Source organism: Phocoena sinus, chromosome 2, assembly GCF_008692025.1.
Source record: "Phocoena sinus isolate mPhoSin1 chromosome 2, mPhoSin1.pri, whole genome shotgun sequence".
NCBI lineage: Eukaryota > Metazoa > Chordata > Mammalia > Artiodactyla > Phocoenidae > Phocoena > Phocoena sinus.
Window position 1 is genome coordinate 110,773,440 of NC_045764.1, and position 20,296 is coordinate 110,793,735.

At 36.8% G+C, this 20,296-nt stretch overlaps 1 protein-coding gene across 4 annotated transcripts in view; it reads left to right on the forward strand.

Moving 5' to 3' along the window:
* The window catches only part of NUBPL (nucleotide binding protein like), a 256,338-nt gene that overhangs the window by 87,461 nt on the left and 148,581 nt on the right, over positions 1–20,296 (forward strand). For all 4 annotated transcript variants that reach the window (XM_032624196.1, XM_032624193.1, XM_032624192.1 and 1 more), the window contains 2 exons: positions 18,206–18,245; positions 18,332–18,422. In XM_032624196.1, coding sequence (XP_032480087.1) covers positions 18,206–18,245; positions 18,332–18,422 — 131 coding nt within the window. The remainder of the gene's footprint in view (positions 1–18,205; positions 18,246–18,331; positions 18,423–20,296) is intronic.

Genomic DNA, 20,296 nt, shown 5'->3' on the forward strand with positions numbered 1-20,296 from the left:
ACACAATTAATTTTGAGGTTTATAACAAAATAGTAACTAAAAACATCTACACATTTGGAAATTAAAAACAATTTCTAAATAACTCATGGTTGAAAGAGGAAATAATGAAAATAAAAACGTGAGATAAAGCTAAAATAATATTTAGAGATAAATGGTCATTAAGTGTTTATATTTTAAAAGAAGAAAGGCTGAAAATAAGTAAGATAACTATTTAACTTAAGAAGTTAGAATAATGCAATAAACCCAAAGAAAGTAGAAGGAAAGACATGATTAAGAGCAGAAATTAATGAATTTGAAAACAAAGATACAGTAGAGAGGACCAACAGAACCAAAAACAAAAAACAACAACAAAAAAAACCTAATAAATTAGACAAATGCCTGGCAAGGTAGAGTTAAAAAAAAAAAAAAGGAGAGACAACCTATAAGTAAATTGGAACTAAAGATGGGACTTGACAAATGCAACCATTGGTTTCAAATATGAGAAAATGTTTGGACCGCTCTGTGACTATACATTTGACCATTTTCTTGAAATAGGTAATTCCTGGAAAAATGTATATCACCAAAACAGATTCAGAAATAAATAGAAAATCTAGATTATTCCATATTTATTAAAAGGAATCAGTAGTTAAAAATTTTATTACCATGAAGATAGCAAGCCAACACAAACTAGTAATTCCAGTCTTAAACAAACTCACTCATAGAATAGAAAAATATATAATACTTTACAACTTAGTTTATGAGACTAGTTAAACCTTATAAGGCTAGAATGAAAAGGGAAAATTACAGGACAGTCTCCCTAATTAATGTATGTAAAAAGACTTAAGTAAATATAAGGAAGCCAAATTCAACATTGTATTAAACAACTATACTGTGATTAAACTGCATTTAATACAGAGAAGCAAGTTTGGTTCAACATTAGAAAAAAATGTGTTAATGTAACTCACCATTTTAGCAGCTTAAAGGAGAAAAAGTATAGTTTATTATAATTCAGAAAGATGCCAAAAAAACATCCTACAAAACCCAACAACCACTTAGGATTAAAACTCTTCTCCAACTAGGAACAAAAGGGAATTTTATTTAACCTGATACAGTGTATCTCTAAAAACTATATAGCAAGAATCATACTCACTGGTGAACTATTAAAAACATTCCATTTAAAATTATGACTAAGAGAAGGAGGCTGGTTTCACAGCTTTTATTTAACATTATACAGGCACTCCTAACCTGCAAAGTAAGTTCAAACACATAACATACATGAATAAGAAATTAAATAAAAGAAGCAAACTGTCATTATTTGAAGAAAATATAATTATTTACATATAAATATTTTTTAAAAACTATAAAACAGTTATTAAAATGAACACAGGAATTTAGCAGGGTGGCTGGATATAAGATTAATATACAAGAAAATTAAATTTCTATATACTAGCAATAAAGAGAAAATGCAGTTTTAAAAAAGATACAACAGGGAACTCTACTCAATGCTCTGTGGTGACCTAAATGGGAAGGAAATCCAAAAAAGTGGAGATATATGTATATGTATAGCAGATTCACTTTGCTGTACAGCAGAAACTAACACAATATTGTAAAGCAACTATATTCCAAAAAAAATTAATTTAAAAAAATTATACAGAAATGGAAAAAAAAAGATTCAGCCTATTCCTTAAAGTGTCGCCTCTTTCATAAGTTTATCCCATTCTCTTTAATTGGAATTAAGCATTCCTCATTTTATTGGCCAAGAGTAGTTGGTTTACATATTTGTAAGATTATATCTTTCAACAGTTATCGCATAATTGACTATTTGTCTCCGCCCACTTGACTTTAAATGTCATTCATAGAACAAATGACAATGAAAACACGACGGCCCAAAACCTATGGGATGCAGTAAAAGCAGTTCTAAGAGAGAAGTTTATAGCAATACAACCCTGCCTCCAGAAACAAGAAAAATCTCAAATAAACAACCCAACGTTACACCTAAAGTAGTTAGAGAAAGAAGAAAAAAAAACCCCAAAGTTAGCAGAAGGAAAGAAATCATAAAGATCAGATCAGAAATAAATGAAAAAGAAATGAAGGAAATTATAGCAAAGGTCAATAAAACTATAAGCTGCTTTTTTTTTTCTTTTTAACATCTTTATTGGAGTATAATTGCTTTACAATGGTGTGTTAGTTTCTGCTTTATAACAAAGTGAATCAGTTATACATATACATATGTTCCCATATCTCTTCCCCCTTGCATCTCCCTCCCTCCCACCCTCCCTATCCCAACCCTCTAGGTGGTCACAAAGCACCGAGCTGATCTCCCTGTGCTATGCGGCTGCTTCCGACTAGCTATCTTTTTTTTTTTTTTCTTTTTTTGCAGTACGCAGGCCTCTCACTGCTGTGGCCTCTCCCGTTGCGGAGCACAGGCTCTGGACGCGCAGGCTTAGTGGCCATGGCTCACGGACCCAGCCACTCCACGGCATGTGGGATCTTCCTAAGACTGGGGCACGAACCCCGTGTCCCCTGCATTGTCCGGTGGACTCTCAACCACTGCGCCACCAGGGAAGCCCTAGTTACCTATTTTACGTTTGGTAGTGTATATATGTCCATGCCACTCTCTCACTTTGTCAGAGCTTACCCTTCCCCCTCCCCATATCCTCAAGTCCATTCTCTAGTAGGTCTGTGTCTTTATTCCCGTCTGACCCCTAGGTTCTTCATGACCTTATTTTTTTCTTAGATTCCATATATAAGTGTTGGCTTATAGTATTTGTTTTTCTCTTTCTGACTTACTTCACTCTGTATGACAGACTCTAGGTCTATCTACCTCACTACAAATAACTCAATTTCGTTTCTTTTTATGGCTGAGTAATATTCCATTGGATATATGTGCAATATCTTCTTTGTCCATTCATCTGTCAGTGGAAACTTAGGTTGCTTCCATGTCCTGGCTATTGTAAGTAGAGCTGCAAAGAACATTTTGGTACATGACTCTTTCTGAATTATGGTTTTCTCAGGGTATATGCCCAGTAGTGGGATTGCTGGGTTGTATGGTAGTTCTATTTTTAGTCTTTTAAGAACTTCCATACTGTTTTCCATAATAGCTGTATCAATTTACATTCCCACCAACAGTGCAAGAGTGTTCCTTTTTCTCCACATCCTCTCCAGCATTTATTGTATCTAGATTTTTTTGATGATGGCCATTCTGACCAGTGTGAGATGATATCTCATTGTAGTTTTGATTGCATTTCTCTAATGATTAATGATGTTGAGCATTCTTTCATTTGTTTGTTGACAGTCTGTACATCGTCTTTGGAGAAATGTCTATTTAGGTCTTCTGCCCATTTTTGTATTGGGTTGTTTGTTTCTTTGTTATTGAGCTGCTTGTAAATTTTGGAGATTAATCCTTTGTCAGTTGCTTCATTTGCAAATATTTTCTCCCATTCTGAGGGTTGTCTTTTGGTCTTATTTATGATTTGCTTTGCTGTGCAAAAGGTTTTAAGTTTCATTAGGTCCCATTTGTTTATTTTTGTTTTTATTTCCATTTCTCTAGGAGGTTGGTCAAAAAGGATCTTGTTGTGATTTATGTCATAGAGTGCTCTGCCTATGTTTTCCTCTAAGACTTTGATAGTGTCTGGCCTTACATTTAGGTCTTTAATCCATTTTGAGTTTATTTTTGTGTATGGTGTTAGGGAGTGTTCTAATTTCATACTTTTACATGTAGCTGTCCAGCTGTCCCAGCACCACTAATTGAAGAAGCTGTCTTTTCTCCACTGTATATTCTTGCCTCCTTTATCAAAGATAAGGTGACCATATGTGTGTGGGTTTATCTCTGGGCTTTCTATCCTGTTCCATTGATCTATATTACTGTTTTTGTGCCAGTACCATGCTGTCTTGATTACTGTAATTTTGTAGTATAGTCTGAAGTCAGGGAGCCTGATTACTCCAGCTCCATTTTTCGTTCTCAAGATTGCTTTGTCTATCCAGGGTCTTTTGTGTTTCCATACAAATTGTGAAATTTTTGTTCTAGTTTTGTGAAAAATGCCAGTGGTAGTTTGATAGGGATTGCATTGAATCTGTAGATTGCTTTGGGAAGTAGAGTCCTTTTCACAATGTTGATTCTTCCAATCCAAGAACATGGTATATCTCTGCATCTATTTGTATCATCTTTAATTTCTTTCATCAGTGTCTTATAATTTTCTGCATACAGGTCTTTTGTCTCCTTAGGTAGGTTTATTCCTAGATATTTAATTCTTTTTGTTACAGTGGTAAATGGGAGTATTTTCTTAATTTCACTTTCAGATTTTTCATCATTAGTGTATAGGAAGGCAACAGATTTCTGTGCATTAATTTTGTATCTTGCTACTTTACCAAATTCATTGATTAGCTCTAGTAGTTTTCAGGTAGCATCTTTAGGGTTCTCTATGTATAGTATCATGTCATCTGCAAACAGTGACAGCTTGACTTCTTCTTTTCCAATTTGGATTCCTTTTATTTCTTTTTCTTCTCTGATTGCTGTGGCTAAAACTTCCAAAACTAGGTTGAATAATAGTGGTGAGAATGGGCAACCTTGTCTTGTTCCTGATCTTAGTGGAAATGGTTTCAGTTTTTCACCATTGAGAACGATGTTGGCTGTGGGTTTGTCATTTTCGGCCTTTATTAGGTTGAGCTAAGCTACCTCTACGCCTACCGTCTAGAGGGTTTTTATCATACATGGGTGTTGAATTTTGTTGAAAGCTTTCTCTGCATCTAGTGAGATAATCATATGGTTTTTCTCCTTCAATTAGTTAATATGGTGTATCACGTTGACTGATTTGTGTATATTGAAGAATCCTTGCATTCCTTGAATAAACCCCACTTGATCATGGTGTATGATTCTTTTAATGTGCTGTTGGATTCTGTTTGCTACTATTTTGCTGAGGATTTTTGCATCTATGTTCATCATGATAATGGCCTGTAATTTTCTTTCTTTGTGACATCTTTGTCTGGTTTTGGTATCAGGGTGATGGTGGCCTCATAGGATGACTTTAGGTGTGTTCCTCCCTCTGCTATATTTTGGAGGAGTTTGAGAAGGATAGGTGTTAGCTCTTCTCTAAATGTTTGATAGAATTGGCCTGTGAAGCCATCTGGTCCTGGGCTTTTGTTTGTTGGAAGATTTTTAATTACAGTTTCAATTTCAGTGCTTGTTATTGATCTGTTCATATTTTCTGTTTCTTCCTGGTTCAGTCTTGGCAGGTTGTGCATTTCTACAAATTTGTCCATTTCTTTCAGGTTGTCCATTTTATTGTCATAGAGTTGCTTGTAGTAATCTCTCGTGATCCTTCGTATTTCTGCAGTGTCAGTTGTTACTTGTCCTTTTTCATGTCTAATTCTATTGATTTGAGTCTTTTCCCTTTTTTTCTTGATGAGTCTGGCTAATGGTTTGTTAATTTTGTTTATCTTCTAAAAGAACCTGCTTTCAATTTTATTCATGCTATCGTTTCCTTCACTTCTTTTTCATTCATTTCTGATCTGATCTTTATGATTTCTTTCCATCGGCTAACTTTGGGGTTTTTTTTTTCTTCTTTCTCTACTTGGTTTAGGTGCAAGGTTAGGTTGTTTATTTGAGATGTGTCCTGTTTCTTAAGGTAGGATTGTATTGCTACAAACTTCCCTCTTAGAACTGCTTTTCCTGCATAGCATAGGTTTTGGGTCATCGTGTTTCCATTGTCATTTGTGTCTAGGTATTTTTTGATTTCCCCTGTGATTTCTTCAGTGATCATTTGGTTATCAAGTAGTGTATTGTTTAGCCTCCATGTGTTTGTATTTTTTACAGATCTTTTCCTGTAATTGATATCTAGTCTCATAGCGTTGTGATAGGAAAAGATACTTGATATGATTTCAGTTTTTTTAAATTTACCAAGCCTTGATTTGTGACCCAAGATATGATCTATCCTGGAGAATGTTCTATGAGCACTTGAGAAGAAAGTGTATTCTGCTGTTTTTGGATGGAATGTCCTATAAGAATCAATTAAGTCTACCTTGTTTAATGTATCATTTAAAGCTTGTGTTCCCTTATTAATTTTCATTTTGGATGATCTGTCCATTGGTGAAAGTGGGGTGTTAAATTTCTCTACTACGATTCTGTTACTGTCGATTTCCCCTTTTATGGCTATTAGATTTTGCCTTATGTATTGAGGTGCTCCTCTGTTGGTGCATAAATATTTACAATTGTTATATCTTCTTCTTGGATTAATTTCTCGATCATAATGTAGTGTACTTCTTTGTTTCTTGTAATAGTCTTCATTTTAACGTCTATTTTGTCTGATATGAGAATTGCTACTCCAGCTTTTTTTTGATTTCCATTTGCATGGAATATCTTTTTCCATCCCCTCACTTTCAGTCTGTATGTGTCCCTAGGTCTGAAGTGGGTCTCTTGTAGACAGCATATATACAGGTCTTGTTTTTGTATCCATTCAGCCAGTCTGTGTCTTTTGGTGGGAGCCTTTAATCCATTTACATTTAAGGTAATTATCGATATGTGTGTTCCTATTCCCATTTTCTTAATTGTTTTGGGTTTGTTATTGTAGGTCTTTTCCTTCTCTTGTGTTTCTTGCCTAGAGAAGTTCCTTTAGCATTTGTTGTAAAGCTGGTTTGGTGGTGCTGAACCCTCTCAGCTTTTGCTTGTCTGCAAAGGTTTTAATTTCTCTGTTGAATCTGAATGAGATCCTTGCTGGGTAGAGTAATCTTTGTTGTAAGTTTTTCTCCTTCATTACTTTAAATATGTCCTGCCACTCCCTTCTGGCTTGCAGAGTTTCTGCTGAAAGGTCAGCTGTCATGGGGATTCCCTTGTGTGTTATTTGTTGTTTTTCACTTGCTGCTTTTAATATGTTTCCTTCATGTTTAATTTTTGATAGTTTGATTAATATGTGTCTTGGTGTGTTTCTCCTGGGATTTATGCTGTATTGGACTCTCTGTGCTTCCAGGAGTTGAATAACTATTTCCTTTCCCATATTAGGGAAGTTTTCAACTATTATCTTTTCAAATATTTTCTCAGTCCCTTTCTTTTTCTCTTCTTCTTCTGGGACCCCTATAATTTGAATGTTGGTGTTTTTAATGTTGTCCCAAAGGTCTCTGAGACTGTCCTCAGTTCTTTTCATTCTTTTTTCTTTATTCTGCTCTGCAGTAGTTATTTCCACTATTTTATCTTCCAGGTCACTTATCCGTTCTTCTGCCTCAGTTATTCTACTATTGATCCCTTCTAGAGTATCTTTAATTTCATTTATTGTGCTGTTCATCATTGCTTGTTTCCTCTTTAGTTCTTCTAGGTCCTTGTTAAATGTTTCTTGCATTTTCTCTATTTCCAAGATTTTGGATCATCTTTACTATCATTATTCTGAATATTTTTTCAGGTAGACTGCCTATTTCCTCTTCATTTGTTAGGTCTGTTGGGTGTTTACCTTGCTCCATCTGCTGTGTGTTTTTCTGTATTCTGATTTTGTTTATCTTAGTGTGTTAGGGTCTCCTTTTCACAGACCGCAGGTTTTTAGTTCCTGTTCTTTTTGATGTCTCTCCCCAGTGGGTAAGGTTGGTTCAGTGGGTTGTGTAGGCTTCCTAGTGGAGGGTACTAGTGCCTGTGTTCTGGTTGATGAGGCTCGATCTTGTCTTTCTGGTGGGCAGGTCCACGTCTGCTGGTGTGTTTTGGGGTGTCTGTGGCCTTATTATGATTTTAGGCAGCCTCTCTGCTAATCGATTTGTCTGTGCTCTATCTTGCTAGTTGTTTGGCATAGGGTGTCCAGCACTGTAGCTTGCTGGTTGTCGAGTGAAGGTGGGTCTTGGTGTTGAGATGGTGATCTCTGGGAGATTTTCGCCGTTTGATATTATGTGGAGCTCAGAGGTCTCTTGTGGACCAGTGTCCTGAACTTGGCTCTCCCATCTCAGTGGTATGGCCCTGATGCCTGGCTGGAGCACCAAGAGTCTTTCATCCACACGGCTCAGAATAAAAGGGAGAAAAAATAGAAAGAAAGAAAGAAAGAGCATAAAATAAAATAACAAAATAAAATAAAGTTATTAAAATAAAAAATACTTATTAAGAAAAACATTTTTCAAAAGTAAAAGAAAAAAAAACTTACAGACAGAACCGTAGGACAAATGATGAAATCAAAGCTATATAGACAAAACGTCACACAGGAGGATACACATACACACTCACAAAAAGAGGAAAAGGGGGAAAATAATATATCTTGCCCCCAAAATCCACCTCCTCAGTTTGGGATGATTTGTTTTCTATTCAGGTATTCCACAGATGCAGGTACATCAAGTTGATGGTGTAGCTTTAATCCGCTGCTTCTGAGGCTGCTGGGAGAAATTTCCCTTTCTCTTCTTTTTTTGCACAGCTCCCGGGGTTCAGCTTTGGATTTGGACTCACCTCTGCGTGTAGGTCGCCTGAGGGCGTCTGTTCTTCACTTAGACAGGACGGGGTTCAAGGGACAGCTGATTCTGGGGCTCTGGCTCACTCAGGCACGGGGGAGGGAGCGGTGCAGATGCGGGGCGAGCCTGCGGCGGCAGAGGCTGGCGTGATGTTGTCCCATCCTGAGGCACGCTGTGCATTCTCCCGGGGAAGTTGTCCCTGGATCACAGGACCCTGGCAGAGAAATGCACAGGCTACCAGGAGGGGAGGTGTGAATAGTGACCTGTGCTCGCACACAGGCATCTTGGCGGCTGCAGCCGCAGCCTTAGCGTCTCCTGCCCGTCTCTGGGATCTGCGCTGATAGCTGTGGCTCGCGCCAGTCTCTGGAGCTCCTTTAAGCAGCACTCTTAATCACCTCTCCTCGCACACCAGGAAACAAAGAGGGAAGAAAAGTCTCTTGCCTCTTCGGCAGGTCCTGACTTTTTCCTGGACTCCCTCCCGGCTAGCCGTGGCACACTAGCCCCTTCAGGCTGTGTTCATGCTGCCAACCTCAGTCCTCTTCCTGCGATTCGACCGAAGCCCAAGCCTCAGCTCCCAGCCCCCACCGTTCCGGCGGGTGAGCAGACAAGCCTCTTGGGCTGGTGAGTGCTGTCCAGCACCGCTCCTCTGTGCGGGGATCTCTCCACTTTGTGCTCCACACCCCTGTTGCTGCGCTCTGCTCTGTGGCCCCGAAGCTCCCCCCTCCGCCTCCCTCAGTCTCCGCCCACGAAGGGGCTTCCTAGTGTGTGGAAACCTTTCATCCTTCACGGCTCCCTCCCACTGGTGCAGGTCCCGTCACTATTCTTTTGTCTCTCTTTTTTCTTTTTTCTTTTGCCCTACCCAGCTATGTGGGGAGTTTCTTGCCTTTTGGGATGTTTTAGGTCTTCTGCCGGTGTTCAGTGGGTGTTGTATAGGAGCAGTTCCACGTGTAGATGTATTTCTGATGTATTTGTGGGGAGGAAGGTGATCTCTGCATCTTACTCTTCCACCATCTTCTCAAATCCCCCTAAAAGCTGCCTCTTTGAGAAGATAAACAAAATTGATAAACCTTTAGCCAGACTCATCAAGAAAAAAAGGGAGAAGACTTAAATTAACAGGATTAGAAATGAAAAAGGAGAAGTAACAAGTGACATTTCAGAAATACAAAGGATCATGAGAGATTACTAAAAGAAAGTATATGCCAATAAAGTGGTCAACCTGGATAAAATGGACAAATTCTTAGAAAAGCACAACATTCCAAGACTGAACTAGGAAGAAATACAAATTATGAACAGACCAATCACAAGCTCTGAAACTGAAACTCTGATTAAAAATCTTCAACAAACAAAAGCCCAGGATCAGATGGATTCACAGGCCAATTCTATCAAACATTTAGAGAAGAGCTAACACCAATCCTTCTCAAACTCCTCCAAAATATAACAGAGGGAGGAACACACCTAAAGTCATCCTATGAGGCCACCATCACCCTGATATCAAAACCAGACAAAGATGTCACAAAGAAAGAAAACTACAGGCCATTATCATGATGAACATAGATGCAAAAATCCTCAACAAAATAGTAGGAAACAGAATCCAACAGCACATTAAAAGAATCATACAACATGATCAAGTGGGGTTTATCCCAGGAGTGCAAGGATTCTTCAATATATGGAAATCAATCAATATGATATACCATATTAACAAATTGAAGGATAAAAACCATATGATCATCTCAATAGATGCAGAAAAAGCTTGTGACAAAATTTAACACCGATTTATGACAAAAACCCTGCAGAAAATAGGCATAGAGGGAACTTACCTCAACATAATAAAGGCCATATATGACAAACCCACAGCCACAAACATTCTCAGTGGTGAAAAAGTGAAGTCATTTCCACTAAGATCAGGAACAAGACAAGGTTGCCCACTCTCACCACTATTATTCAACCTAGTTTTGGAAGTTTTAGCCACAGCAATCATAGATGAAAAAGAAATAAAAGGAATCCAAATCGGAAAAGAAGAAGTAAAGCTGTCACTGTCTTCAGGTGACATGATAGTATACATAGAGAATCCTAAAGATGCCACCAGAAAACTATTTGAGGTAATCAATGAATTTGGTAAAATAGCAGGATACAAAATTAATGCACAGAAATCTGTTGCCTTCCTATACACTAATGATGAAAAATCTGAAAGAGAAATTAAAGAAACACTCCCATTTACCATTGCAACAAAAAGAATGAAATACCTAGGACTAAACCTACCTAAGGAGACAAAAGAGCTGTATTGAGAAAATTGTAAGACACTGATGAAAGAAATTAAAGATGATACTAATAGATGGAGACATATACCATGTTCTTAGATTGGCAGAGTCAACATTGTATAAATGACTCTTCTACCCAAAGCAGTCTACAGATTCAATGCAGTCCGTATCAAACTACCAATGCCATTTTTCACAGAACTAGAACAAAAAATTTCACAATTTGTATGGAAACACAAGAGACTCCGAATAGCCAAAGCAATCTTGAGAACGAAAAACATAGCTGGAGGAATCAGGCTCCTGGACTTCAGACTATACTATAAAGGTACAGTAATCAATACAGTATGGTACTGGCCCCGAAACAGAAATATAGATCAATGGAAGAGGATAGAAAGCCCAGAGATAAACTCACATATCTATGGTTACCTTATCTTTGATAAAGGAGGCAAGAATATACAATGGAGTAAACTATAAGTGGTGCCAGGAAAACTATACAGCTACATGTAAAAGAATGAAATTAGAACACTCCCTAACACCATACACAAAAATAAACTTAAAATGGATTAAAGGCCTAAATGTAAGGCCAGATACTGTACAAGTCTTAGAGGAAAGCATTGGCAGAACACTCTATGACATATATCACAGCAAGATCCTTTTTGACCCATCTCCTAGAGAAATGGAAATAAAAACAGAAATAAACAAATGGGACCTAATGAAACTTTAAAGCTTTTGCACAGCAAAGGAGACCACAAACAAGATAAAAAGACAGCCCTCAGAATAGGAGAAAATATTTGCAAACTAAGCAACTGACAATGGATTAATCTCCAAAATATTCAAGCAGTTCATGCAGCTGAATATGAAAAACACAAACAACCCTATCAAATAATGGGCAGAAGACCTAAATAGACATTTCTCCAAAGAAGATATAAACATTACCAACAAACACATGAAAGGATGCTCAACATCACTAATCATTAGAGAAGCGCAAACCAAAGCAACAATGAGGTATTTTCTCACACCAGTCAGAATGGCTATCATCAAAAATATACAAACAATAAATGCTGGAGAGGGTGTGGAGAAAAGGGAACCCTCTTGCACTGTTGGTGGAATGTAAGTTGATACAGCCATTATGGAGAACAGTATGGAGGTGCCTTAAAAAAACTAAAAATAGAACTACCCAATGACCCAGCAATCCCAGTATTGGGCATATACCCTGAGAAGACCAGAATTCAAAAAGAGTCATGTACCACAATGTTCATTGCAGCACAATTTACAATAGCCAGGACATGGAAGCAACCTAAGTGTCCATTGACAAATGAATGGATAAAGAAGATGTGGCACATATGCACAATGGAATATTACTCAGCCATAAAAGGAAACGAAATTATTATTTGTAGTTAGGTGGATGGACCTAGAGTTTTTTGTACAGAGTGAAGCAAGTCAGAACAACAAATACCGTATGCTAACACATTTATATGGAATATAAAAAAAAAAAAACGTGGTTCTGATGAACCGAGGGGCAGGACAGTAATAAAGACGCAGATGTAGAGTATGGACTTGAGGACATGGGGTTGGGGAATGGTAAGCTAGCACGAAGTGAGAGAGTATCATTGATATACATACACTACCAAATGTAAAGTAGATAGCTTGTGGGAAGGATCTGCATAGCACAGGGAGATCAGCTCAGGGCTTTCTGACCACCTAGAGGGGTGGGATAGGGAGTGTGGGAGGGAGACGCAAGAGGGATTGGATATGGGGATATATGTATATGTATAGGTGATTCACTTTGTTATACAGCAGAGACTAACACAACAATGTAAAAACAATTATACTCCAATAAAAGGTGTTAAAAAAATTTTCATTCATAGACTATGCAGACAGAATAAGCCTTTTTAAGACCACTATCTCTCTTGTCTGCTGGAGTTTAAGCTCCATCAGACCATATCTCTGACATTCACTGATGTTTTACCAGGGCCTATCCCAGTCTCTAGCACCTAGGGGTCATAAAGTAAATTTTTGTCTAATGAGCGTGTGAATGAATACTCTCATGAATTGGAATTTTGGTGTATACCAATATGGGGCAAGAGTAATATGGTGTAAACTTTGAAGAATATCCTTGGGTTTAAAAAGTGGAAGAAGGGCTTCCCCCTGGTGGCGGCAGTGGTTGAGAGTCCCGCCTGCCGATGCAGGGACACGGGTTCGTGCCCCGTTCCGGGAGGATCCCACATGCTGCGGAGCGCCTGGGCCCGTGAGCCATGGCCGCTGAGCCTGCGCGTCCGGAGCCTGTGCTCCGCAACGGGAGAGGCCACAGCAGTGAGAGGCCCACGTACCGCAAAAAAATAAAAAAGTAAAAAGTTGAAGAAGAATTCAGAATCTATCAGGACAGACTTGATTGTTGCTATTATTATTATTTATCAACATTGATAATTTTTTTGCCAAATCCTTGGTGAATGTATACTGGATGATATCACATTTTATATCAACTATAGATTTTAATATAGATTGATGTTTATGATAATTTTATAATAAACTTCATATAGATCATAAAAAAAGATACAAATAGCTTCAGAAATACAGGGTACCTGGGAACAAACCTAACAAAGAAAATGTACAATTTTCAAGAGGAAAAGAATTCTAAAATTTTATTGAAAGATTTTCACAATGTCAATAATTGGAAAACAAATGATGTTCATGGAGAGGAAGACTAAATTTTTTAAAAATCTCAGTTCCTTCTAATAGTCTTGCAAATCCAGTCAGAAGTCCACTTGTCGAAATTGATGACCAAGTTGAATATACAAATTATAAAGGTGAGCAAAGGGCCTGTGAATAGGCAAGACACTCTTGAAGAGAGAGAAAACACAGGGGACTTGCGCTGCCAGATACGGGGACTTATTATAAAACTGCAGTATATGCCCCCTGTTTGGTATTGGCTCAAGGATAGACAGATAAACTAGTAGAATCAAATAGTCCAGAAACAGACATATATATATGGAAACCTGATTTATGACAAGGCTAGCATTGCAGACTATTGATGGTAGGACAATTTATTATCCACGTGCAAATAAAGTAGTGGATCCTCACACTACACACACAAATTAATTTCAGATGGTTTAAGGACTTAGATGTAAAATGCAAAACTATGAAGGTTTAGAAGACAATATAAGATAAGATCTCAATGACTGTATTAGTGAAGGCTTTCTTAAACAAGACCCAATAAGGATAGACCATAAAGGAAAAAACTGATTAATTTGATTACATAAAAAGTAAAAACTTCTGTTATTCAAAAGACATTATAAAGGGACAGAACAGCAGAGCCTTGTTCAAGATGATGAACTCAAATGCCTAGTGCATTTGATTAATGTATTTGATATTTGCACAACTGGAAAATAGGAAGAATTTGCTAATAAATACATAGAAAATGAAGGAAACACATACACACATGCTGCACAAAGATCTTCTTATCAGTTCAGGGAGAGAAAGGAAAAATAGTATTGTGTGCTATATTGCTCACCTATTAATAACATTTACATGATGTCTAATAAAAATGGTGATATAATTGCATTGGGAAGATGGGTGCATGAAAAGTATGCCTGTGTTTGTGAAAAAGAGCTAAATAATATGTCATGAGATAACTAAAAATTGTCAAACTCTTGGTTTGGTAGTTGTATCAACATTAATTTCCTGGTTGTGATAATTGTACTATGGTTATATAAAATATTAACATTAGGGAAAGCTAGGTGAAGGGTATATGAGGACTCTGGCTATACTTGCAACTTTCTGTAAGCCTAAGATTAATTCATCATAAGAAGTTAAAGAAATCAACTAATAGTTGTTGGCTCTGGGGAGTAAGAAATGTGACAGTGCTGGGGGATTATTGACATTTGGTAATAATTTTTATAGCACTACTTGACTTTTTAATTGGTATGCATTTGTTATTGGAGAAAATGGAAAGTAGAAAATTGTGCAGAGCCCAATGGAGGAAAGTTATTTCTCTGTAAATTTAACTTGGATGCTTTGGAAAGAATTGACAAAGTTAGTTACATGGAAAAGAATATTGCTATCAAATTATCTATGAGGGAGATTGAGCTTGTTAGTTTAGTCAGAAGTTAAAGAGGGAAACCATTAAAAAGTATATACTTAAACATTTTATTTTAGCTTGGAACATAAAAATGCATACTTATTCACCAATCTTTTAATGAAGGGCCATAGCTTTTTGTGTGTGTAGGGAATCCAGTGAGTAGAGTTCAGTAATGGATTTCTTATATAAACCATGCCTGTATGCTTTATCATAATTTTAAATTTCAGTCTCTTTAAAGAGGAGAAAGAACCTAAAAAACATATGATAAAACCTATCTACCTCCATACTTCTTTTCATCTTGTAAAACCAAAACACCCTATCCATTAAACAATAGCTCTCCATTGCTACTTTCCCCTGCCTCTGGCATCCAGCATTCTACTTTCTGTCTCTATCATTTCGACTACTTTCAGTATCTCATATAAGGGAATCATACAGTATTTCTCTTTTTGTGTCTGACTTATTTTACTTAGCAGTGTTCTCGTGGTTCATCCATGTTGTAGCATATGTCAGAATTTTCTTCCTTTTTAAGGCTGAATGATATTCCATTGCATATCTATACCACGTTTAGCTTATCCATTCATTCATTAAAGGACCCTTGGGTTGTTTCCACATTTTAGGTATTGTGAGTAATGCTGCTGTGAACATGAGTGTACAAATATCTCTTCAAGACACTGATACCCTTCAATCCTTTTTTCATCCCTGCTTTCAATTCCACCAAGAAGTGTAATTGCTGGATTGTATGGTAATTCTATTTTTAATTTTTTGAGGAACTCACATTATTTTCCATAACATTTCCATTTTACATTCCCATGAACAGTGCACAAGGGTTGCCATTTGTCTCTATTCTTGCCAACTGTTGTTATTTCCTGTGGTTTTTTTTTTTTTAATGGCAGCCATCCTAATAGTGTGAGGTGGCCTCACATTGTAATTTTGATTCACATTTCCTTAATGATCATTGATGTTGAACATTTTTTCATGTGCTTATTGGCCATTTGTATATCTTCCTTGGAGAGATGTCTATTCACTTCCTTTGCCCAGTTTTGAATTTTGTTGTTGTTGTTGTTGAGTTTTTTTTTTTTAACCTCTTTATTGGGGTATAATTGCTTTACAATTTGTGTTAGTTTCTGCACCATAACAAAGTGAATCAGTTATACATATACATATGTTCCCATATGTCTTCCCTCTTGCGTCTCCCTCCCTCCCACCCACCCTATCCCACCCCTCCAGGCTGCCACAAAGCACCGAGCCAATATCCCTGTGCCATGCGGCCGCTGACCACTAGCTATGTACTTTACTACGTTTGTTAGTGTGTATATGTCCATGACTCTCTCTCGCCCTGTCACAGCTCACCCTTCCCCCTCCCCATATCCTCAAGTCCGTTCTCCAGTAGGTCTGCGTCTTTATTCCTGTCTTACCCCTAGGTTCTTCATGACATTTTTTTTTTCTTAAATTCCATATATATGTGTTAGCATACGGTATTTGTCTTTTTCTTTCAGACTTACTTCACTCTGTATGACAGACTCTAGGTCTATCCATCTCATTACAAATAGCTCAATTTCGTTTCTTTTTAAGGCTGAGTAATATTCCATTGTATATATGTGCCACATCTTCTTTATCCATTCATCCGATGATGGGCACTTAGGTTGTTTCCATCTCCGGGCTATTGTAAATAGAGCTGCAATGAACATTTTGGTACATGACTCTTTTTGAATTTTGGTTTTCTCAGGGTATATGCCCAGTAGTGGGATTGTTGTTGAGCTTTAAGAGTTCTCTCTATATTCTATTCTGGGTATTAATCTCTATAAGATATATGATTTACAAATATTTTCTCCCATTCTTTGGGTTGCCTTTTCACTCTGTTGATATTATCTCCTGATGCACAACGTTTAAAACCTTTCATGAACTCCAATTTATCTATTGTTGCTTTTGTTGCCTATGTCTTTGGTGTGTATCCAAGAAATCCTTGCCAAATCCAATGACATGAAGCTCTTGCCCTATGTTTTCTTCTAAGAGCTTTATAGTTTTAGCTGTTACATTTAGGCCTTTGATCCATTTTGAGTTAATTTTTTGTCTATGGTGTTAAGTAAAGGTCCAACTTCATTCTCTTGCATGTGGATATACAGTTTTCCCAGCTTTCCCCCCAGTGAATGATCTTGGCCTCTCTGTGAAAAAATCGTTTGACTGTGTATGTGAGGGTTTATTTCTGGTCTCTTTATTCTGTTTCATTGGTCTATATGTCTGCCTTTATGCCAGTACCACATTGTTTTGATTGCTGTAGCTTTGCAGTAAGCTTTGAAATAAGGAAGTATGAGTCCTCAAGCTGTGTTCTTCTCTTTCAAGATTGATTTGCATATTTGGGATCCTTTGAGATACCATATGAATTTTAGAATGGATTTTTTTATTTCTGCAAGAAATATTACCTTGATAGGGATTTTGATAGGGATTGCATTGAATCTGTAGGTGGCTTTGGGTAGTATTGACATCTTAATATTAAGTCTTCCAGTTAATGAACATGGCATACGTTTTCATTTGTTTATGTCTTCTTTAATTTCTTTCAGCAATGTTTTGTAGTTTGCATTTTGCAAGTCTTTTACCTCCTTGATTAAGTAAATTCCAAAGTATTTATTCTTTTTGATGCTGTTATAAATGGGATTTTCATAATTTCCTTTTCAGATTGTTCATTGTTAGTATATAGAAATGAACTGATTTTTGTATTTTGACTTTGTATCCTCTACTTTACCAGATTTATTTATTAGCTTTAATAGTTTTTTGTGGAACCTTCAGGGTTTTATATATAAGATCATAACAGGTGTGAAAAGAGAAAACTTTACTTCTTCCTTTCCAATTTGGATGCTGTTTATTTCTTTTTCTTGCCTCATTGCTCTGGCTATAACTTTCAGTATTATGTTGAATAAAAGTGGCAAAAGTGGGCATCCTTATCTTGTTCCTGATCCTAGAGGAAAAACGTTCAGTCTTTTACTATTGAGTATGATGCTTGCTGTGGGTTCTTCACATTTGGCTTTTATTATGTTGAAATACAAAATAGAGTTTGTTACTTTTTTTGGATTCTTATACTTTTCAAAAATTTCAAGTAAGGAAAAGAAATAACTGTGTGTTTGTGTTTGCAAATATACATGTATACACATACTAGATAAGCATATGTATATAATTTATTTATTGATATATATGAATAAACCTGGTGGACAAAATTACTTATTGAGGTTATTTTTTAGAACATTTGAAAATAGTAGATGAAGTGTTTCTTAATAAAACTATATCCCATCTTTTTTTTAGATGTTGCACCCATTGGGTGTATTAGTTGTATCCTTGGTATAATGTTTAAACTGTTGCAAATTGAGAAGTGAAAGACTAGCAATATGAGTAGCTTATTTATATTTTTAATTTGACACTCTTTGATAAGAAAACAGGCAATATGTTTATGTATAATGACTTACTCTTCTAAAAGATGTTTTTTTTCTTATTTCAGGTAACTTAATGCGGCCTCTTATGAATTATGGTATTGCTTGGTGAGCATATCTATTTTACTTTATGTTACTTTTCAGGATAATATTAACTTATATAAATTAGTTGTATTTTTGGTTTCCCATTGCAGTATGTCCATGGGCTTCCTGATTGAAGAGACTGCACCCATTGTTTGGAGAGGCCTTATGGTAATGTCAGCCATTGAGAAACTGTTGAGGCAGGTAAGAAAATTGCATTAAGCATCATTTTATTATCGGCACACTGTGGTTAATATTTTCTGATTGGAGAGTCGTTAAAATTTGCAGTCAGGTTTGAGATGTTTTGCAAAAGAACCCAGTCAGTATACTGAATTTATAATGAGGTGTGTGGCGCCAAGACCAACTTTCACTGTCACATGATTGAATCTTTCCCGTTGCTTATTAGCACTAAAATCTAATGTCTTATTTTATATTATTCTGTTTTTCTGTTCAGACTCTGTTGAGTCTACATCAAGGCAAGGAAATTTATTTTATAAGTAATCTGCCTTCTTTAGATTTATGGTTCATTTCGTGGTGGCCAATATTGAGTTATAAGGGCAGTGTAGAAATTCCTTAGATGTAGAAAAAATTCTGTAAACCACAGTGCTTATGATTAAAATTGCTTCAGAACAAAATGAAGTTTTATTTTACTCTGAGTACATATGGCTACATATTTATTTATATAGTATCTGTCCAATCAACTTGAATTTGTCCTTAAGGAAAAGAACAGTTGATTGGATAATCTAAAAATATCAGATGAGCTCTATGTTATTTATAGGAATAAATTTTATTTTTTCTTAGTAACTGTGAATTTATAGTTAATTGTGTTCTAGGTAAATATTATAAGTACTTTGGATTTTCTCCACTGACTTATAACAATTACGCCTTATTTATTCATGTTTTACTTTGGGTCAGGCACCATGCCATAGGCTGGCAGTTCTAATCATACATATTCCTATATTCATTTCCAGTTGTGAAAGTAAGTAGATATAATATGTCTTGAACTCTGAAACTCTTCTTTTTTCATTGTAACTTCTTGTCTTTTTTCTGCTGCTTGAGTTCTGATAAATGTGCTCTTTGATCTTTGGTCCCAGAATCCTCCTATCTTCTCAGCACATTTAAGTCTCTTGGCTGCATTTCTTCCTCTTTCACACTCAGATCCCATAGTTGGTTATTTCAGTTATACTCCTGACCCCATCCATTCCAGTTCCTTTGTGATCTTGACCTTTATTTCTGTGGATTAAGCCAGGATTTTTTTTTTCTTTAAGGAAATTCTAAAACAGTATTTATTCAGTTTATAATTAAAGTTAGAGTCAATGGAAATTTGGAAACACCAGAAGGAGAATTTTGATTTTAATATTGTCAACTGAAAAAATTGTGCAACCTGTAAGTTGAGAATTATGTTTTATTTGGCGAACAAAACTGAGGACTTCATCCCAGGATGCAGTCTCTCAGGTAACTCTAAGGGACTGCTTCGAAGAGGTAAGGGAAGGGCCAGGATATATAAGAGTTTTTGCAGGAAAAACAGGTAGTCAGAACATCAAAAGATTACTGTCAATTTAAGAAAACCACATATCTCAAGTTAAGGAATTTAGCACTTGTCTATGTATGGGAGGATATAAGAGTTTGGGCTCATTGAAATCGTTCCTTTGATATCTGGGGCCCTCAGTTATCTGGGGCCAGTATCCTGTGCTTTCTCATTCTGAGTTTCCTCAGGGTGCACCATCAGGGATGGCTGCAGCAGCTGACTGCTAGATGGGGGGCATTCTGTTTCTATCCTGAGTTCCCTCAGGGCTAACTCTCAGGGAGGCGGTAATGTGATGGCTTGATGGCTGCAACATCCTTGTTTACTGATATGGCAGGCAACATTTTCTCATTGACAATATTTCCCGCCTCCTATGTTAGTGTTAGAATTCTCAACAGGAAATGATTCAGAATTCCTCCTAAGTCTTTATGGATGGCCACAAGAAGATGGAAGTACTTCCGCTTTCCACAGTGATCAGACACTTAGAGATCCAAGTCAGTGAGAAGAGACACAGAAGTCCAGGCCAAGGGCTGGCGTTCCTAGCTCAGAGATG